Source organism: Rhinatrema bivittatum, chromosome 9 (genome assembly GCF_901001135.1).
Source record: "Rhinatrema bivittatum chromosome 9, aRhiBiv1.1, whole genome shotgun sequence".
In the NCBI taxonomy this organism is placed as follows: domain Eukaryota; kingdom Metazoa; phylum Chordata; class Amphibia; order Gymnophiona; family Rhinatrematidae; genus Rhinatrema; species Rhinatrema bivittatum.
Window position 1 is genome coordinate 209,134,297 of NC_042623.1, and position 23,099 is coordinate 209,157,395.

General features: G+C 46.5%; 1 protein-coding gene across 1 annotated transcript in view; it reads right to left on the reverse strand.

Moving 5' to 3' along the window:
- Positions 1 to 4,217: 4,217 nt before the first annotated feature.
- The window catches only part of HLTF (helicase like transcription factor), a 333,607-nt gene continuing 314,725 nt past the window's right edge, over positions 4,218 to 23,099 (reverse strand). Inside the window, 2 exon segments of the mRNA XM_029615024.1 lie at positions 4,218 to 4,938; positions 5,115 to 5,195. Of these exon segments, the coding sequence (XP_029470884.1) occupies positions 4,786 to 4,938; positions 5,115 to 5,195 (234 nt within the window). The 3' untranslated portion in view covers positions 4,218 to 4,785.

Consider the following 23,099-nt stretch of genomic DNA (forward strand, 5'->3'; position numbering starts at 1 on the left):
AGATTCAATGGCATTCCTGGCTCTCAATACTCAGGAAGCTCAACGATTTTGTTAGTGCATGACAGTGGTCAACAGCACTCCCAGCACCCCTGGTGTTGAAAGCATCCATGGCGCTGATGACAGTCAATAGTGGCAACAGCACTCTATGGTGCTCAGTGCTGGAGTGTGTGCAATGTGGCCCTGCTGGAGAGCACCTAGTGTCAGTGACACCAGTGCTCTGGCATATATATGTACAGGGGCAATCAATGTTGGGGCATGGCACCATCAATGCATTAGCATAGCTGATTCCTCATGCCTATGCTCACCCTCTCTTCCTTGTAGACAGCCCTGCCAGAGCATACTGGCAGGTAGGAGGGAAGGCTATATCATCTAGAGCAGTTGTTCCCAACCCTGTCTTGGGGACCCCCCAGCCAGTCAGGTTTTTAGGATATCCACAATGAATATGCATGAGAGAACATTTGCATGCACTGCCTCCATGCATATTCATTGTGGATATCCTGCAAACCCGACTGGCTGGGAGGTCCCCAGAACAGGGTTGGGAGCCACTGATCCAGAGCATCACAAGTTGAAGATTAACTTGGGCCCATGGACACTATTTATTTATTTATTTGTTTTTTGTATACAGACATTCAATCATATCCGTCACATCGGTTCACATACAACAAAAAAGATAAACAGTTACAATGTGAAGAATATAAAAATAATTGTGTGGAGAGGAAAAATGAAAAAGAATAAGTAGAGTAAAAATTAAAGTAGAGTAAAAATTAATATATAATTTAGGAATAGTAAAGTTTTTAAATTCTTTTTGAAGGTTTGAGTAGAAGTTTCTAGTCTTAATTCAATAGGAAGTGAATTCCACAATGTTGGACCAGCAATTGAGAACGCATGTTATTTTGTTGAGGTAAGACGGGATCTCTTCGTAGGTGGTATTTCAAGAAAACCAGTGTTAGAGGATCGGAGGGATCACCTTGAGATTTGGAAAGATATCATTGTATCCATCCAGTTTGTCGTATTATTATATAATATTTTGTGAATAAGAGACAATCTTATATTGTATTCTATAAAGAATAGGTAACAAGTGTAAATCTTTTAGTACTGGGGAGATGTGATCCGATTTTTTGTGATTAACAAGTAGTCGTGCAGCTGCATTTTGTAATAATTGAAGTGCAGTGATGGTAGTAGAAGGTAGTCCAAGGAGTATAGAATTGCAATAGTCTAATTTGGATAATAGTAGAGTTTGCAAAACTAAACGGAAGTCATGATGATGAAGGAGAGGTTTAATTCTTTTTAAAATTTGAAGTTTGTAGAAAACTTCTTTGATAATGTTGTCGATATGGTGTTTGTAGCAGAATTCTGAGTCTAAAGTGACTCAGAGGTCTCGTTTGAAAAGAATGTTATTAGATAGAAGGTCATTAAGATGAATGTCTATTTCAGGAGAGGATTTATTGTGTGGTTTCTAGCAGGGTGGGGAGGATGAGCTCTCCTTCCTAAGAAAATGTTCCAGTCCTGGAATTATTTGCTGACTGGGCCTCTGTTGAAGCCTAGAAGTCGGTTGAAATTTCACGGAATTCCTGCTGCGATGGGAACTCAGGCAAATGCCCAGGCTAGAGGCCTACTTGGACCATACTGGGATCCTGTAGGCTGCAGGTCCCATGAGGCAAAGTCAAAAGCAAAAAAGAAACAGACAAAGGTTGAGGAAAAAAATAAGACTCATAAGCTGCCAGGCACCATTATTTATTAAGGTAACCTAACTTTGACCATGCTGTGCTGGGTACTAGGCCCGTACATCATGCGGCAGGCAGGGAAAGTATTACAAAAAGTGAAAAAAAAAATACCTAAAAGTTACATGAGAATTTTCACTGCAGTAGGGGAGAGAGAGAGAGAGAGAAAACAAGAAGAGAGAGAGAACAGAACTTTGACTTGCAGGCTCAGCAGAAATAAAAAAAATAAATAAAAAAAGAAAGACTGAGGGGGCCCTATGTGGGAGGTGGCTACAGCTACTCATGCTCAGTAGGGCATGCGTAAAACTTCTAGAAACTCTGAAATCAAACTTCCGGGCCAGCCTTAATTGGATGATATCACCCATATGTGAAGACTGCCATCCTACTTATTCTATGAGAAATGTAGGAAACAGTGAAGCCAAATACAAGTAAACTTGTAAGCTATTTATAACGACTAGGAGATGTCACTACAAGCACAGAATGATTCTCAATATATTATTTAAATGATCTTGTGAAATGTACAAATGAATCTGTGAATAATCTAGAGCAGGCGTTCTCAAATCTACTTCTGCAGGGTTGCAACCATATCTGGTTAGCAAGCTAACTTCTGCATGTACTTGGGTCCAAGTACTGGGTTAATAGTGAGGTCGATATTCAAAAGCCATTTAGATGAATAACTGAAAAGTTATCCATCTAAATGGCAACGCAGCGATATTCATCACTGTATGCAGCTACATTCTAGCTGCATGATGAGTTATGTAGCTAGAATGTAGCCACATAAATCGGGGGTGGGTGGAGGAAGAGCGGTGTTAGCCACATGTAATGTGGCTAGTGGCTAACTCTCGTTGCGCAATAAAGCTGTCCTAAAGTTAGCTGGATATCCTTATCCGGTTAACGTTTAAGATGCCTGGGTATATTCAGTGCATCCCACTTAAGTTAGCTGGATAGGGGTATCCAGCTAACTTAACTAGCTGCTCTGCAGCTGAATACTGGCCCCATGGAATATTCATGGTGAAAAGCCTGAATACAAGCCTAGTTGTAGCTGCTGGATTAACATTGAGAACACCAGCTCTAGTGAAAGATATAATTCAAAGGATAACCACACACAACGTATGTTTAATTTACAATAATGTCTATACAAAATTAAACAAGTAATGCAGTGATCTCACACACTGGTCCCTAACAGAAGTACCATTCATGTTTTTATCAGGTACTATGCACTATAAAACGGAGCATACAAATGTAGCAAGCAATTTCTGCTGGTTGTCTGCAAAATTTGATTTTATTCTAACAAAACCTAATTTATTACACACTGGCACTCAGTCTACCACACAGTGACAGTGCGCACTGCAAATCCGTTTCTAGCATAGAAGTTAGTGTGGTTCTAGCATACATAGCTGAGCTTTTCAGCATGGCAGTTTCTTCTGTTCCTTTGCTTCTTGTCCAATTAGATTGCAGTCTCTGCTTCATTTGCAACTACCGGCAGAGTTTTTACCCTAATTTTGTAAGTGACCCAGTCCTTAACAGTTCTTGGCTTCCTCAAGAACCTAATATCTACGCACACTAAATCTATCCAGTAGATGCTACTACTGGGAGAGGGCTGTGAAGGCTACCTCCGCCAGCCAGGCCCTGTGATCAAATTCAGGTTTGCTGCATTGTAGTGCACAGCACTCGTACTGAATCACAGAGCTGAAAATGTTCTACTGTACTAAGTGCAGAATTTTAGTAGATGCTTATTTCCCCATAGTTCAAAATCCCAAAGTAAAAAGTAAGGTTGCAGATTCAAAGGATATCTGCAACCTTACTGATAAGCAACAAGAACCTTTTTAGGGAAGTAAATTATTTTGGTGTTAGGAAATACAAATTCAACCAAAAGATAGCAAGTGGGTCTAAAGACTTAGCTTTACAATCTACCCAAAATAACTGACTACAGAATCAAAAATATAATAACCCATTTTTCACACCATAAGAATTTATGGTACCCATTTTCCCAAAACATGAAATGATGTTATTGGCTGGTACTGCTAGTTGCCTCAACACTGGACTATTTGAGCTGATGGTAACCGAGTATTAGATAGAGCAGATTCTGAAGGAACCTCAGCACTTGTGTGGAAGATATGCTCTGCAGGAACTAACATGAAAGGAACAGATTACAAAACCTTTGAAGTCTGATTTTGTGGTTCTGGAGCTGCTGATGCCAGATATAAACCTGATACTGTTTTTGCCCTGTTGAGCTGTTGTCAAGGTATTTCTCATACCATAATCGAATGGTTTGTCACTCTATTTATGGAAGGCAACATAATAAGACACATGTGTTAACACTGCCCTAAAAACAGCTTTAAAACATTTTAAAGCTAATCTAAAACTATTTAACTGTTCTGTAGCAGAGTATGATACCTTTAGGAAAGCTGCAGATCTATCTGAAATTTCCACAGTGTGACTCCCTGGATTTTAATAAATGATAGAAACAGCAAATGAGATTGTCTCTTTTTATAGATAAATAGTGAATAGCCCTGCCTTAACTACACTTAAAAAAAAAAAAGTGAAACTTCAGATTACATGTAAGTGTGCAATGTTTCTCTCACACTGAAAAGAACAATTAACTGGAGTGCCAACCTTTGATACAGGTCATAACATTCATATCTATCTGCCAGACTTCACATCAATGAAGGGTTGGTGTGCACAATACAGCTCAAGGAAAAGCACAGGTCTCTCTGTACTGCAGATCTTACAATGCATCAAAACGCAAATGAGTAGCAGGGTTTTTTTCTACTGAGTCCACATGCAAGAAGCCTTGGAAATGCTCCTGCCCGAGTTCCACTCAATGTGTAAACTCACATCACGTCTCATGTCACTTGTACATGGAGACATTTTCAGATTCTTGGAAAGCAAATGAGTACATTAACACTGTGGCCTATTTCAAGCCCACACGCAGGGCATGCTGAATGCTCATAGCAGCCTCTGATCTAAAAAAATAAACAGTCATCCTTGAACAAGCTGGGTTGCAGTTCTTCCTTTTTTTCAAATCCCAAACTACTGCATGACCTGAAGCTCCATTGCTGTACTACATATCAATTAGTGTTTTTATCTCATTAATCTTGGCTTGTTTCATTTCACTTGAATTCATTTTCTTTGCCCCGAAGGCTCCTGCTGCAAGCTCTCTTTTCTTGTCTTGGATTTTCAGCATATTTTCTTCCACTGAATTCTTCACAATAAACTGCATTAATAAATGTGCATGGTGTTTAGTAATAGCAACTTGTAAAACAGTAATATATTGTATTCTAATATTAAAAGGAAACGCCCCCTCTCTTTCAGTATACCGCATTTCCCATATAGGAACTACAGTCAGAATCCTTTCCACACTACCTTATTTGAATAGGATTTCTAGATTACCTTGGTGATAATTACTTCTTGTTTCTGGCCAAGCCTATGGCATCTGTCAAAGCACTGTTCCTCTGCAGCAGGATTCCAGGCCTGCAATAGAAAGCATTTGCCTATTCATAAAACCTGCCCCAGACACTTACATAAAGAGATCATAAATCATTTAAAGTACGTGGCTTGTGCAACCAACAGAATACTGTTTTGCTGATTCATTAAACCCCACTGACTCCAGACAATGAAGGGGCAGCAGAAAAGGACATGTCTTGACAATCCTTTTTGCTGATTCCTTTGTCTTGGAGAAACAGATGATTGTTGGGTTTGCCTATGACAACTCATAGCACTATATTTGTGGAAAAAATACATTTAGAAAGCATAGGTACTAGCCAAAATGTTTAGGAATCAGGGAAATTAGGTTTTCACTTTTTTTGGCTATTTAAATATTTTTGTCTTCTTTTTTTTTCTTACATTTTTTCTTTTTTTTTTTTTTTTTTGCTCTCCCCTCCCTCCTTCTCCTCCCAACCCAAACTCCCTCCCAATTTCTTCACCTTCATCCAGGCACATTTTTACCTACCCCACTAGCTTTCTCCTCTTCAGTCCAACAACAGGGTTCCACCAGTGGCATCTACCATGACTTTCTCCAATCTGGCTCCTCTGGTGGTGGCGGCAGCAGCAGCTGCATCTCTCCCCACCAATGTCTGTCGGGCACTAGGCCCTGAATTTTAAGTGCCTTTCAGCCCTGGGTCTGCCTACTATAAATCATTAAAGCTGGGGTCTTCAAACTATGTCTCGATGGCTTGACATGGCCCCTTGGCTGATTTTCATCCAGCCTCAAGGAGCAACAGTAGAAGGAGCTTGATCTGGACCACAGCAGTGATAACAGGAGCTTGATCTGGCCTACAGTGGTGGGAAAGCATTCTGCAAGTGCAAGAAGTAGCATGTCAGCTTGATGTGGGCAAGGCATACTGGTACAAGGCCACCACTGATTTGACTCATTATGCATTGCTTCTGCAGGTGGAGCCACATGGAATGACGATAGGGAGAGAGGCTGAAGCATAGCCATAAAGAATTTTCAGCCATTGTGGAGGGCAGGGTAAACCACAGGGAGGAAGGCATTGACAGTACCAAGCTGTGGTTCAGCAGGGCTGCCAGGAAAAGCCAGATAAGGTGCTCCCAAACCATGCAGCCATCTCTTCAGAGCTGTGGGGGGACATAGCATGGACATCATCTCCTAAGGATGCAAGCTATAGAGGCACAGAGTGCAGAAATAATCATTATTATAACCCAGATATCTGTACCATCAACCCTAAAGAAGTGGAAGACATCCCCTTTACCCACTGTACCCAATCCCACTAAAGTTTATCAGCAGCTTTAGACACACTCTGGCCCCTTGGCTAGCCAGTATAATAAACAGCAGCTTAGTCCATAATTCCTTTCCAGTCTCGCTTAAAAAGGCAGTTATAACAGTTATTCTAAAAAAAACAAAACAAACAAACCCAAAAACTTGGCTCCGACCCCAAAATCCAGGACCACTATTGGCCAGGCTTCAGCCTCCTCTTCCTGTCTAAGCTAGTAGAATAAGGGGTCCACTGTCAATTGTCAGACTTCCTGGAAGAGGGGAACGTCTTCCACTCCCAAAAATCCAGCTTCCGGAAAAGACATGGTATGTAAACTGTCCTACACATTACAAATGGGATTCATCTCAATGCCAATCAAGGGGGAGATACCATCCTCAAGCTTACTGAAGCACGTGACACAGTTGACCACAATCTCCTAATCCAATGACTCAAACATCTGTTGGTTTAAGTCATTCTTGTCCAACAGAACACAATCTGTTTTGTGGTCCAACAAAATATCATTCCTCAGAAACTTCAATTGTGGAACCCCCAGGGCTCTGTCCTTTCCCCAGCACTATTTAATTTCTATATTCGTCCAATATGTGATCTCATTCAGTCTTTTAACATTATTTTTATTTATTTATTTAAGGCTTTTTTATACCGAAGATCATGTACAAGTACATATCGCTTTGGTTTACAGAGAACCAACAATAGGAAATTACAGCAAACAATATGAACGAAGATCGAACATGGATTACATGAAAGGAATAAGGGGAACTTCGAGAAAGGCAAACATGAATCAAACATGGATTACATGATAAGGCAAACACGAATCAAATCAAAGTGCCACTTGTTCACTGATGATGTCCAACTTTGAGACAGCATTGGAGACAACCAGAATTCACCTATCACAAATCTCAACAATTGTCGCTCAGCAGTAGCTCAATGGCTCAGACAAACTCAGGCTCCCTCCAAATTTGAACTCCTCTAGCTGAGCTGGTAGACATCCCTACACTCCTTATCATTCCTAGCAAATACCCCCTCCAACCAAAAGAATCAGTCCAGAGCCTGGGGGTCCAACTTGACTTATCGATGATGCCCCACATCACCAATGTAACGAGAGCCTCCTTCATGCACCTCCATTGAATTAGACAACCACGCCAATACTTCAATTGAAATAAAGGAAACCTGGTTCTTACCTGCTAATTTTCGTTCCTGGAATACCACAGTCTAGACAAGTGGGTTTTGCATCCCTACCAGCAGATGGAGGCAGAGAATAAAATCTTTTCAGACACTGCAACTTAACCGAGAGTGCCACCTGCAGTCCCTCAGTATTGACCTGTACCAAGCCAAGATGTCTAACCTCAAACTCCAAGCATTTCTCCCTATAAAGCGAGATAGGGAACAAGTTGGAAACTCCCAACCAAAACTGACTCCAGAACCAGGGCCAAGAAAAAGAACTTTGAATCTCAAAACTCTGAGAACTGTACAATTTTATTCATACTTCTGCAGCACAATCGCAACCCTTCTTTGGTCCACTGAATAACACACAAAGATGGCTCGGGGTCCAGAAATCATTCATGTCCTTGAGATATCTTAGGACAGTGGTTCTCAACCTTTCTAATGCCGTGACCCCGAAATACAGTTCCTCATGTTGCGGTGACCCCTTGCCCCGCCCTCGCAGGGCGAGGGCGGGGTGAGGGTGGGGCTTTGGTCATATGGGGGCGGGGTTATGGATGGGGTTGGATTTTAGTGCATACTTATTTATTATGACATTTATAAACAGAACCACCATTCCTCATAAAACAATAAAATTAAGAAACATAAAGCATCAGTTATAATAGTAAAACCATACTAATAAAAGAATATTTTAAAATTACTGATAAATAGAATTTCTATTAATTAAAATCATATACATTTTTATAATTTCCCACACACCAATAATATTTCAAAACAGCACATATATCAAATAACACACAATAATTAAAACTAATAAGGATTTTAAAAAGCCCCTGCTGTCCATACATGGGAGCTCTTGATTTCCAGTCACCCTGATATTGTCGAGGATTAGGAGGTTATCCTCTCTCTCTCACACATACACTCACATGTCCATTCTCTCTCACACATACACTGTCACATACTTACACATTCATGCTCTTATACCCACCATAACCTCTCACTCTCACAGACACTGATACACTCTCAGGGTGTAAGACACTCTCTCCCCCCCCCCCCACTCACACACACACACTCTTACTCCCCTGGATTTTCTCATACACACTCATGCTCTCACTCTTACTGGCTCCCTCACAACCTCAGAGCCTCTCAGATAAAACTCTATGCAGCAGAAATAATGCTGAATGTTGAGAATTGTGTTATGCAGACTAATCTGGAAAATGCACTAATTTCTACATGAGTCATAATGAATCAGTCCTCAGCTGCAGGCATCAATTGATTATCCTGGCTCCCTTTATGTTTGCCAAATACAGTTCATGTGTAACAGCAATCCTAATTCTCCACCAGATCAAGCTGATTTCACATCCCACTTCATACTTTGTCACCTTCAGCTGAGTCAAACAATTAATCTAATTACTGCCACTGCTGCCACGTGGCTATTGGGGAGACACTGATTGCTGCTATTGGCACTGAAGCCCATTCTGCTGCCTCCTCTGTGCAGGCCCCGTGGGTTTCCACTTCCTCCATGTTGATCTCGTACATTGTGAGATCCGCCATAGAGAAAGTGCTACTCTTGCACATTCCCAAAGATTACATGTGCCAATCAGTAAAAAGTATTTTTTTTTACATCTGCTTCCCTTTCTAATTTTTTGCCATTTCCTTTTATATTGCCTTTTTTTCTATTTCTTTTCTCTCCACCTGTCTTCTTCCCTCAAACACACAGTCAGGTTCTCATTCTCACATGCATTTCTCTCTCACACACACATACACAGGCTCTCACTGGCACAGGCTATCTGAGTCTCACACACAGGCTCTCTCACACCCCCACATGCTGCCTTGCTCAAGCACAGGCTCTCACTCTTACATGCTGTCTCTTTCACACACACAGAGGCTCTCACATGCTGTCTCTGCAAACACACACAGTCTCTCAACTCATCTCATACTCGCACACACCTCTCTCTCACCTCTGGGCCTCTTCTTTACGGGTTGCCACAGGATGGGCTCTGCAGTGGCCCTAGTCTTCCCGGCCCCGCTGCTCCTCTTCTGCACGCGGCTGAAGCGCCTCTTCTACCCACGCGGCTGACGCGCCTCCTCCTTCCTCCCCATGCGGCTCCGGCAACATTTGTCTTCCGGGGCAGGGCAGGCAGGAAGGCAGTAGGAGGAGCACCTGCAGTGGCTGATACACCTCCTTCCTGCCTGCGCGGCTCCAGCAACATACGTCACTGCGACGCGCTACCTTTTTGGGCCATGTCTCTTCTCTTTTGGGGTTGGAGGAGGCAGGTCGCCAGCTTCGCCCCGCCTCCCCGCAGCAGCCATGGCGCCACGGACCGGCAAAAAACCCCAACGGCCCGGTACTGGTCCGCGGACCGGTGGTTGGGGACCTGCTTTAGGCGCAGGGCCGGTGCAAGGGTATTAGGCGCCCTAGGCGAAACGTCAGCTATGCCGCCCCCCCCCCCCCCCCCCCCGCCTCCACACACAATTAACTTACATTGTGCATTAATGAAAATAACGAAGTCTGTATTTATAACAGAACACTTATTTGACATTTTTATGCCATGTAAACCATTGAGATGATTTGTCTTATCGACGGTATAGAAACTCTTTTATAAATAAATAAATAAAAATATATAAAATAAACATAAACCAAAGCTATACTTGTTGCTCAAACAAAAAAAGCAGACACATCACATAATATTAAATAATTAAAATGGCAGTCAATCAAGAAAAATGAACTTAAAAAGCCATCTTTACTTACCCCCTCCAGCAGCTCTCTTACTCTTCTTCCATTGCAGGCTGTAGTACACACCAGAAGCAGCAGTAGTGGCTAAGCTCTATTCCAGGGGTCAGGAACCTTTTTGGCTGAGAGAGCCATAAACGCCACATATTTTAAAATGTAATTCCATGAGAGCCATACAATATGTTTAAAACTAAATACAAGTAAATGTGTGCATTTTATGTAAGATCACACTTTTAAAGTACAATAAGTCTCTGAAAATATTACACCAGGCCTTAAGACACCAATACATCTCCTATTAGGAAAACGGACCAAGTCAGGCTGCTATAGAGTCCTACACAGAAACAACACACCAGAGAAAACCTCACCTGAATCACATGCTGTCCCTCACCTAACATAGAATAAAGAGACCAAAACGCATAACAAGAAGCATGCAGAAAAAACTGAATTGGAAACTGCAACAAGCCAGAGTCTCTGTATGCAGTGTAACAAAGGAAAAAAGAAACATCACACATCCTTATAAAACAAATCAAGAAATATAAAATCATCAGCAGTAAAACTGTACTAACAAAAAGAACATATTTCGAAACAGCTGATGAGTGGAATATCCAATAATTAAAAACTCATATAAAACATTTCCAGATACCAACAAAATATTTAAAAATAGCAGACACAAAGACCCAGTAATGAAAAATAATAAGGATACAAAAATTTTTTTGCTCTGCATACCTGGGAACATTTGATATCCAGGTGTCCTGAGATTGTTCTGATTTAGCAGGAGGCGGGGTGGTTTGCTTGGAACTTTCTCCTCTCTCAGTCACATACCAGCGCTCTCTCTCACACTGGCTCTCAATGACACACCTATACACACATGCTCTCAGTACTCACATATACACATGTTTTTTCTCTCTCATATAGGCTCTTAATTACACATTTACACACATGCTGTCTATCTTTTCACGCTTACACACACACACAGGCTTTCAATCACATAAATACATGCTGTCTTTTTCTCTCACACACAGACTCTCATTCACATGCTTACAAACATGTCCTCTCTTTCTCTCATTTACACACAGGCTCTCAATCACATACTCACATGCTCCGTCACCTAAATCAGCTCTCAATCACACACAGACACACATGATCTCTCTCTCTCATTTAAACACAGGCTCTCAATCACATACTCACATGCTCCATCACCTAAACCAGCTGTCAATCAGACACAGACACACATGATCTCTCTCTTACTTATACACACAGGCTCTTAATCATACATACACATGATTTCTCTCACACACAAAGGATCTCAATCATACACACATACTCTTTCACACAAACTTACACATACAGGTAAACTTACATTCATGCTCTCTCTCTCACAGGCAGGCTCTCAATCACAGACATACTCTCTTTCACATACACAGGCTCTCAATCATTCACATACATGCAATCTCTCACTCACACACACAGGATCTCAAACACACATGCTTGCTCGTTCATTCACTCTCTCTCTCCCCCACCCCGGGAACTCGCGGCAGCAGCAGCCTCCTCCCAACGCTAACCTCTTCATTTTCAGCCCTCGCGGAGGCGGAGTCCCATCGGCCGCGGTTGAAACTCCATTTTCCTCCGAGCCGCGCTGCAGTCTTCTTCCCGTCGGACACTAGCGTGGCCTCTTCTTCCCGCGCAGGCACCCGATGCTCTCCACTTCCTCTTCCGGGCCGCGGGAAGAAGAGAGCACGCCGGTGCCCCGCGCAGGCACCCGATGACTCCAGCGCTGGCACCCGGCTGACTCCAGTCGTGCCCGGCGTGCTCTCTTCTCCTCCCCCCCCCCCCCCCCGCGGCCTGGAAGAGGAAGTGGAGAGCATCGGGTGCCTGCGCGGAAGAAGAGACCACACTAGCGTGGTCTCTTCTTCCCGCGCAGGCACCCGATGCTCTCCACTTCCTCCTCCGGACCGTGGGGGGGGGGGGCGGGAAGAAGAGAGCACGCCCGGTGCCGCTGACTCCAGCTGTCCTGCCGTGTTCCGCCCGGGCTGACAGCAAAGGACTCACATGCTTGAAAGCGCGGCTCTCTTAATTTTACCGGGGGAGTGCCGCCCCCGGGAAGCTGGCGCCCTAGGCGACCGCCTAATTCGCCTAGTGCTTCCGCCGGCCCTGTTTAGGCGACCCCTGCGTTTTGGTCGTTCGACCCCCGCCGGGGTCGCGACCCACAGGTTGAGAACCGCTGTCTTAGGAGAACCCGATGCACATCCAAAAAATGAAGTTCCCAAGCATGGGGAAAATCAAGTGCGAGGTGAGAAAATCCCAGCAACTCCACCATTTGACTAAGATGAAAGGCAGACACCACCTTGGGCAAAAAGGAAGGAACAGCCCGCAGTGAAACCCCATCATCGGAAATTTACAAAAAGGGCTCCTGCCTGGAGCTCTGAAATTCGCCTTGCCGAACAAATCGCCACCAGGAATACCATTTTCAGGGTAAGGTCCTTGTAGGATGCCCCTCTCAAAGGTTCAAAGGGAGGGCCACACAACACCTGGAGAACCAGATTAAGATTCCAGGATACACAAATCTTATGGACTGGAGGCTGCAAATGTTTTGCTCCTTTAAGGAAACGTACCACATCCGGATGAGAAGCCAAGATCGTCCATATAACCTTCACCGGAAGCAACCCAAGACTGTCACTTGGACTCACAAAGAATTATAAGCTAAACCCCTTTGATAAGCCCTCCTGCAAAAAACCCAATACTTGGACAACATTCACCTGCAAAGGATCAATTCATGGACCCCACGCCAGAATTCAAACACTCTCCAAGCTCTGATATACACCAAAGACAGAGGATATTATAGCCTGAAGGAGAGTAGTCATCACTGGCTCTGAAAAGAAAATTGGTTCTTACCTGATAATTTTTGTTCCTGTAGTACCACGGATGAGTCCAGACTCCTGGGTTTTGCCCCCCCTCTAGCAGATGGAGACAGAAGTTTACAAACCAAACTCCGCCTATATCTAGGCTGGTGCCACCTACAGTCTGGCAGTATTACTTAATGTCAAAGCAGAAAAATTCAACCAAACATTTGTTAACTAACCATATAACAAAAACTAACAGCGACACCGGCCCACAAAATCCCCCCAACTGGGAAGAGAACCCGTGTCATTGATAACAGGAAAAATACAGCGGACCATTCTGACTGAAAGCAGAGTAGACACACACACAATACGGCATCTCCCGTTGCCAACAGTATGACTGGGCGGGACTCTGGACTGATCCGTGGTACTACAGGAACGAAAATTATCAGGTAAGAACCAATTTTCTTTTCCCTGTACGTACCCAGATCAGTCCAGACTCCTGGGATGTACCAGAGCTTACCTCACTTGGGATGGGATCCGGAGAGGCCCGCTCCTCCAAAACCCACCTGTACTGGAGCCTTAACATCCAGACGATAATGCCTGGCAAAAGTATGCAAAGACTTCCAAGTGGCCGCCCTACAAATCTCCTCCGACGAAATATGGTGACATTCTGCCCAGGATGTGGCCTGTGAGCGAGTAGAATGAGCCCGGAGACCCAATGGCAGAGACCATCTCTGTACAAGATAAGCCAAATGTATGGTCTCCTTCAACCAATGAGCAATCGTAGTCTTAGAAGCTGCATTACCTCTTCTAAGGCCACTCCAAAGCACGAATAGATGGTCGGAGACCCGGAACGCATTGGTCACTTCCAAGTAACGCAGCAAAGATCGCCTCACATCCAGTTTTCGGAGCTCCTTAGCCAATGGATCCGATCCGTCCAATTCCAAAAACAAGGGCAGTTCGATCGTCTGATTTACATGAAAAGAAGAAACCACCTTGGGCAAAAAAGAGGGTATTGTGCGAAGCGACACTCCCAACTCTGAAATTCGCAAAAAAGGCTCTTGGCAAGACAGAGCCTGAAATCCGCCTTGCTGAAACAATAGCCACCAAAAACACTACCTTCAAAGTTAAATCCTTCAAGGTGGCCTTACGAATAGGCTCAAAGGAAGCGTCGTACAACGCTCGGAGAACCACGTTCAAATTCCAAGACGGACACGGCTGCCAAAACGGAGGACGTAAATGCTTCGCTCCTCGAAGGAAACGTACCACATCCGGATGAGTCGCCAGCGCCGACCCCTGAATCCGACCACGCAAGGAACCCAGTGCCGCTATTTGGACCCGTAATGAACTACACGAAAGCCCCTTAGACAAGCCGTCCTGCAGGAACTGTAAGATATCAGACATGGCCGCACAAATTGGAATCATGTCGCGGGTAAGACACCAGGCCTCAAATACCTTCCAGACCTGCACATACGATAATGAAGTAGACACCTTCCGTGAATGCAGAAGCGTGGTTACTACCGTGTCTGAATATCCCCTGGACTTCAACCTTGGCCTCTCAAAAGCCATGCCACTAGACAAAAGCGATCGAACTGGTCGAAACAAACAGGCCCCTGATGTAGAAGATCCAGCACATACGGGAAGTGAATGGGTTCCTCCACCACCAGATTCAATAGATCTGCAAACCACGGACGACGTAGCCATTCGGGGGTGACTAGCACCACTTTTGCCGAGTGTGACTCTATTCGCCATAACACCTTGCCAATGAATGGCCATGGAGGAAACACATAAAGAAGAACATCCGTCGACCTCGGCAATGCTAGAGCGTCCATGCCCTCTGCTGCCATCTCCCTGTGTCGGGCGAAGAAATGAGGGGCGTTCGCATTCCTGAAGGCTGCCATCAGGTCAAAGGCGGGAGGTCCCCACGGTGCACAAATGAGATGATACGCCTCTTCCGCGAGCTCCCACTCCCCGGGGTCCAGTCGATTGCGACTGAGAAAATCTGCATGAACATTCTCTACCCCGGCGATGTGAGAGGCCGCTATGCTGCACAGAAGTTTCTCCGCCCATGCTATCAGAAGCCGGGCTTCAGCCGCGACTGGTTGACTCTTGATTCCCCCCCCCGACGATTGATGTAAGCCACCATGGTCGCATTGCCTGAGAGGACTCTGATGGACTTTCCGCGGACTAGCGGGAGAAAGGCCTGTAGAGCCAGATGGACCACTCTGGTCTCCAGTCGATTGATGGACCAGGAGGCCTCCTGCGGGGACCACTGTCCCTGTACCGACTTCCTTCCCCAACCATACAGGCTGGCGTCCGTAGTGACCACCGTCCAAGACTGGATTTCCAATGGCACTCCGCGACTCAAGTTGCTCGGACACAACCACCAATCCATGCTGTCCCCTGGGTCAGTGGCAACGGTAGACAAAATTCTTCCAAGACTGGGTTCCAGCGGGAGAGCAACACGGACTGCAATGGTCGCATATGAGCGAAAGCCCAGGGAACCAATTCCAGCATGGATGTCATTGACCCCCAATACCTGTAAATAGTCCCAGACTATCGGTACCTGTTTGGACAACAATCTTCGAACTTGTGCCTGTAGCTTGAACATTCGCTCCTGCGTCAGAGACTCCGTTTTCAGACGAGTGTCGAACAAAGCTCCCAAAAACTCCAGCGACTGCGACGGTCGAAGCAGACTCTTGGACTATCCAACCCAGAGTGTGTAACAATTGAAGCACCCGTTGAACCGCTACCTGACAAAGAGACTCCGACTTGGCGCGACTCAGCCAATCGTCCAAATACAGGTGTACCAGCAGACCTTCCCTGCGTAGCTGCGCTGCTACCACCACCATAATCTTGGTGAAAGTTCGAGGCGCGGTCGCCAGGCCGAACGGAAGGGCCTGAAACTGAAAATGCTGCCCCAGCACGGCAAACCTGAGAAACTGCTGGTACTCTGTCCGGATACTGATGTGAAGATACGCTTCTGTGAGATCCAGAGATACCAAGAACTCCCCCTGTCTGACTGAATTGATCACGGAGCGAAAGGTCTCCATACGAAAACGCGGGACCCGCAGACAGCGGTTGACCCTTTTTATTTATTTATTTATTTATTTAAAAACATTTCTATACCGTCTTTTAAAAGCGAGAACGCTCACCAAAACGGTTTACAAAAAATTTAAACAAAAAGATAAGATAGTAAATTAGTAAATTAAATTAAAATAACAAATTAATTAAATAAAATAAAAAATAATAATAGGAGAAAGAATGAAAAGAAAAAGGAGAAAAAGAAAAAGAGAAATTACAATTGTTTCTTATAAACCCTACCTCTAATAAACTTATCTAATTATTTAAAATTAACTATACTAACTTAGTTAAAATTTTACCAAAGTAAGAAAAGAAAAAGACAAAGTATAGAAATAAAATAAATACCGATAAAGAACGGCATTTTTGAGGTCTATACAAGAACCTATGCCTAGGTCAACAAGATCTTCTTTAGATATACGCTGACAACGTATAACCTTTCAACTTGAGTGTTTTCCTGTGTCTAAATCCCCAAATGCTTCTTTAAATAGATGTGTTTTTAATAATTTTTTAAACTCAGCATGATTCACGGTTTGTCTTAGTGTATTGGGAAGTGAATTCCACAATAAAGGAATTGGAGGAATTTTTAGATCTAGGATAGGACGAAAGGTTCCTTCCTTTTTTGGTACCACGAAGTAAATGGAATAACAGCCCCTGCGGAGCTCGTTTTGAGGTACTGGGACAATTGCGTTGAGATCTCTGAACCGACCCAGAGTTGTCCGCACCGCCCGGCGTTTGTCTGAAAACCCGCAAGACGATACCAGAAAACACTGGCGCAGCCGGCGAAAAAAATCTAACACGTAACCGTGTCTTATCACATCTAGGACCCACTGATCAGACGTGATCCTGGTCCATTCCTCGTAAAACGACTCTGTCTGCCCCTGATTCTCGGTATGGAGGAATGGACCGGCCACACATCATTGTGCAGGTTTGCCCCCCTGCACATTCTGACCGGCTCCTGGACGACCGAAACGGTGCCCGCGAAAGGACTGCGAATAAGACTGTTATCTGTTGGCACTGTGACGAAAGGAGGAAACCGATCCCTTAGAGGTCCAAGGCCAGCGACCGCCGCAAAAGCGAGAGGCCGGAACTCCCCTGGACCTTGGTCTGTCCTCTGGCAGCCGATGCACCTTGTTCTCACCCAGGGACTCAATTAGATCCTCCAATTCCTTGCCAAACAACAGCTTGCTCTTAAAGGGCAATGAGCCTAACCGGGCCTTCGAAGTCACGTCCGCCGACCAATGACGAAGCCACAGCAGACGCCTAGCGGATACGGCGGAAACCATGGCTCTGGCCGAGGTACGAAGCAGATCATAAAAGGCGTCTGCACTATAAGCAATTACTGCCTCTAAGCGACCTGCCTGGCATGCTTCCTCGGGAGAGAGAGACTCATTGGCTAGTAACTGTTGAGCCCACCGGAGACCAGCGCGCAAGGAAAAATTACTGCAAATCGCTGCCCGAATACCTAAGACCAAAACCTCGAATCTCCAGCTTCCGGTCCTGTAAAACCTTTAGCGCTGTACCCCTGGTCACCGGAATGGTGGTCTTCTTTGTGACCGCCGCCACTGCCGAATCAATTTTGGGTATCCTCAACAGCTCTAAGGCCCCTTCCGGTAGGGGATAAAGCTTATCCATAGCCTTAGCCACCTTAAGTCCCAAATCAGGGGTATCCCATTCTTTAAAAAGTAAATCCGACGCTGCAAAATGTAATGGAAAGGCAGGAGGACCCCGTAAACCCAAAACTACCGGGTCCGTTGCCCCAAGCCGGGACTCTTACTGCGGCACCTGGATGCTTAATTCCTTCAGAATTTCTGGGATGAGAGGTCCCAGTTCGTCCCTGCTGAAGAGACGAACCACTTTCGGGTCATCACCCTCCGTTCCATGGATTCCCCCCGGACTGCCCTAGCTCGATTAGGTCGGGAGCTGTCAGCGCCCCCCCCAGAGCTGGGGCGGGATGACCTCGTTTCCCCCGCCCCCCTAGGGACTCCGAGAGGAGGGTATCGTGGGGTCTCTTCCTGGCTAGGCAATGGGCCTTGAATGCCCTATTCATCAATAGAACAAACTCAGACCCAAAGGAAGAGTCTGAGGACTCCTCCTTGGTATCCCCTTCAGGGACCCGAGTATTGCTGCCACCTCTGTACCCTGCAGATCTGTCCCCCTCAGGGACCCTGTGCTGAGGCGATAGATACGGTGGGGGGGTCATCCTCCCCCTGTTCTGATTCCGATGCGGACACCGTGGCCCCCCGGGGCAACAAAATGGCAGCCGTTCCCACCGAAATTGATTTCGTGGCATCCAAGATGGCACCCGTTCCCAGGCTCCTCGGGAATGGGCCTTCCTCCGCGACTGGCTGAACCCCAGCAGCTCCGGCACACAATCGCATTCGGCCCCAGGGTCTGGCCGACCCTGAGGACGCCCCTTCGCCGCCCGAGAGGCAGGAAGAGCATAGGCTATCCCGGGACAGCCGCGCCGGTGTGGAGCTGCAGGCTGACCAACGCGGCATGCTCTGACCCCGGAGAGCAGGAACGCTGCAAGAGTAAAAGAAAAAAATCTATCCACTCCCCCGCGACGGCGAAATCGGCGCTCGGCCCCCCGTGGCAGGGAAAGAGAAAGGAACACGCAATACAAAGCTTTGGGAAGTAAGAAAAAAATTTTTTTTTGTTTTAAATCACTACTGGTAACTCGGGTTCTGGACCAGCTGGGGGGAGTGAGCCGAGCTCCCCGGTGTCACCCCCAGCTGAGAAGATGTGCTGGCAAGTGGGACTCCCCCACATATCAGCCGCCTCCGAAACCAGGGGGGGGTGGTCCCCTCAGGACCTCGCAACCCCCTGGGAGGCGTGAGATCCAACCTGCAGGCAAGCCTCTGCGGTGCGTATAGCTACAACAAAATTATTTCTTTTTTTTTTTTTTCCTAATCCCTAAGCCTCAGCTCAGACTGTAGGTTTTACACCACTTCCACCTGCTAGGAGAAGAATACTGCCAGACTGTAGGTGGCACCAGCCTAGATATAGGTGGAGTTTGGTTTGTAAACTTCTGTCTCCATCTGCTAGAGGGGGGTGGGGGCAAAACCCAGGAGTCTGGACTGATCCGGGTACGTACAGGGAATGGCCCTTTAAGTGGAAATGTCGCCTCTCAAAAGCCAGGCTGCTAGACAGAAGCAATCTGCCTCTTCCGAAAAGATGGGTCCTTGATGAAGCACTCCCCTCAGGTGACTTAACTGGACAGGCCCATCTACTGCTAACTGAATTAGGTCCACAAACCACAGCCGGCGTGGCCACTCTGGTGCTACCAGAATCACTCTTCCCTGATGTTGTTTGATGGGATGCAACACCCGACCTACGAGTGGCCATGGAGGGAAGACATATAGCAGGAGCCTCTCTAGCCATGGTTGAACTAGGGTGTCGATCCTCACGGAGCCAAACTCCCTCCAGTAGCTGAAAAACTGGGCCGCTTTGGCATTCTTCCTTGTTGCCATGAGATCGGACTGGAGTTCGCCCCACCTGCTCCGAATGAGCTCAAATGCCTCCGCTGATAACTCCCTTTCTCCCGGGTCCAGCTGTTTGCTAAGATAATCCACCCATACATTGTCCACACCTGCCACATGAGAGGCTAAAAGAGCTGCCAGATGAAGTTCTGCCCAAGCAAAGAGTTCTTGAACCTCCTGAGACAACCTTCATTCCACCCAGATGATTGATATAGGCCACTGTCGTATTGCTCAAGAACACACGTACCCACTCGGCTGTGAATCAGAGGAAGAAAGAACAGCACCCTCCAGACCGCCCTTGTTTCCAGACAGTTGATTGACCAGGTTGCTTCCATTGGAAACTACTGCCCTTGGGCTGCAGATCCTTGACATATTGCTCCGCAGCTGCTGAGACTGGCATCCATGGTCTTTACAACCCAGTCCGTAACTTCCAGATCCACTCCCTTCTCCAAATCGGGCTGTAAAAGCCATCACGATAAACTGGACATGGATTCCTTCTGGAGCGGCAACAGCAGCTGAAATTCCTCCGACAATGGATTCCAACAGGACATGAGTGACTGCCTAAGCAGATGCATGTGAAAAAAAGTCCATGGTACCAAATCCAGTGTAGAAGCCATGGATCCTAGCACCTGAAGATAATCCCAAACCTTGGGAATCGGCAGGTTCTGCAGACGAACCACCTGCGACTGTAACTTGCCTAACCGGGTGCGAATCATGCTCCCAGATAATCCAAGGACTGGGATGGCTCCAGATGGCTTTTTGCAAGGTTTATCACCCAGCCCAGGGACCTCAGATGCTCTGTCTCTCATCGCACAGAACAGATGCTCTACCTCAGACTTTGCCCGAATGAGCCAATCATCCAGGTACCAGAATCCCTTCCCTTTTGAGGGCCACCATCACCACCACCATTTCCTTGGTAAAAATTCTTGGTGTAGTAGCTAGCCCGAAGGGAAGTGCTCGAAACTGAAAATGCTCTCCTAATACCGCGAAGTGAAGAAACTTCTGATGGTCTTACCTAATAGGAATGTGGAGATATGCCTCCGTAAGATCCAAGGCGGCCAGAAACTCCACCTTGCACACCGCTGCAATCACCGTGTGCAATATTTCCATCAAAAACTGTGGCACGCACAGAGCCGCGTTGACTCTTTGCAGATCTAGAATGGGCTGAAACGACTTCTCCTTTTTGGGAACCACAAAGTACATAGAATATCTTCCTCGGCCCTGCTCTGGGATGATGGCTTCCAATCACTGCAGCCGTAGAAGAGTGTCCCACACTGCCACCCTCTTGACAAGCGAAGTGCAAAAGGATACCACAAAGGACTCTTAGAGGGGGTCACAAAAATTCAAAGGCGTAGCTGTCCCTTATTACTTCCAGAACCCACTGGTCGGAAGTGAATCTGGCCCACGCCTTGGAAAAACAGGACAATCTTCCTCCGACAGCCACCAGGGAGGAGTGGACCAGCTTGCCTTCATTGGGCAGGCTTACCACTGAAACCATCTCTGGTTGACCTCCAGGTTCCTCAAAAGGACTGCTGTCTTCTCGAACCCTGCTTCTGCGAGGATTCGGAAGAAACCCTACTGGATCGAAAACTCATCTCTGGAACGGAGCGAGACGGGAAGGTCTTCTTATTTCCCTTTTTATCCTCAGGCAATCTATTCCCCTTAGAATCTGCCAAATGCTTCATCAGCTTCTCCAAGTCCTCCCCAAACAACAACTTTCCTTTGAAGGGGAGATTACAAAGCAGCGCTTTTGACCAAACATCTACTGACCAATTATGCAATCACAAGAGATGTCGCACGGCTATCACAGACACCATATTTTCAACACATAGGGGTAGCCTATGTGCCGGAGGGCATCCGGCACATAGGCTACCCTTACCTCCAAATGAGCATCCTGACCAGGATCAGCAGATGTCTCAGCGGTCTTCTCCTGCGCCTTCTCACCCAGCATAAACAAGTCCTCTGCATTAGATTTGTGTAGACCGCCACTCTAAGGCCCAAAGCCTAGACCTCAAACAGCCTCTTCAACAGAACCTTCAACTTACAGTCCTGGACATCTTTCAAGGGCGCTGACTCTACCACCGGAATGGTTGTCTTCTTTGTCATCACTGACAGCGCCGCATCCACCTTTGGAAGCTTACACAGCTCCAAGATGTCCTCCAGCAGGGAGTACAACCTGGCAATAGCCCTGGCCACCTTCAATCCTACTTCCGGAAAGTCCTACTCCTGTTCAGTTTCTTCACCTTCTTTGGCAAAGGAAAAGCCTTCAGCAGTCCATGCAACCCTTCCAACACCGGGTTTACCCCCTCATTGTTTGAATCCTCCTGCTCAACCTTAATCCCCAGCTCCTCCAGAACCTGAGGGATGAGAGGCCGCAACTCCTCCTTACGGAATAACCTGACCACCTATAGGTCATCCCCTTCCACTAGAGGGACCTCTTCTGCATCTGGGTCACCACCCATCAGCCCAGTTGCGGGATCCACACACTGACCAGCACCCTATTTTACCTGTGGATCATCACCATGCACACCCTTACTATCAGAGTTTTCTGAGGAATCCTGTCCTCGCAACTAATCCAGGCCCAGCAGACGCAAAATGCCCCCTGACTTCGGAAGCACCTCTGCCCTAGACATCTTAGCCTTACCTCGGGGGTCTCTGCATGGATAGCCACTTACCCGGTCATCTCCTTCTGAGCAAGATAGGCCTCATGCAATAACAAAAAATCTGCGGAAAACCCACGACTGTCTCTCTGCTCTGCAGCTGCCAGGTCCTTCCCAGGACCCACTGGTATATCCTTCCCCTCTCCAGACCCCTGGTGCACTGAAGAAAGCAGGTGAGGGGAGGCCCTGCCTTCCTCAGCCATGGCAGGACTCCTGCCATCTGGAGCTAAAATGGCTGCCGTCTCCTTCACCCCCACCCCCATCGGTGGCTCCTGCACAGGGCCTGCAGCACTAGTGCAGTGCCTGGTCCCTGATCCCCGTGTCAAGGCTCTCTCACCTCCAGAGACACAGGCAAGGCAGACAAGGGGAGCATTGAGGTGAAAGCACCTCCCCTCGCAGGCCTGACAGGCTTTTCTGTACTCAGCGGAAGATAGCATCACGTGCGACATGGCCCAGAGCTAAAAAATAACCCCAAGCAGGAGAAATAAAGCTGCCACCGCTGCCGCTGCTGTCCCAGCAACACAGTCCTAGCTGCGCAGTTCCCTCCTCAAACACCGAGCCGACAAACTCCCTAAGCCGCTCCGATGGAGACAAACAGACCTTACTGCTTTTCTTTTTTTTTTTTTTCACTTTAGCTTTTAAACAGCCTTCCGAGCCACCCAGAAAAATACGAAAGAAAGCTATACT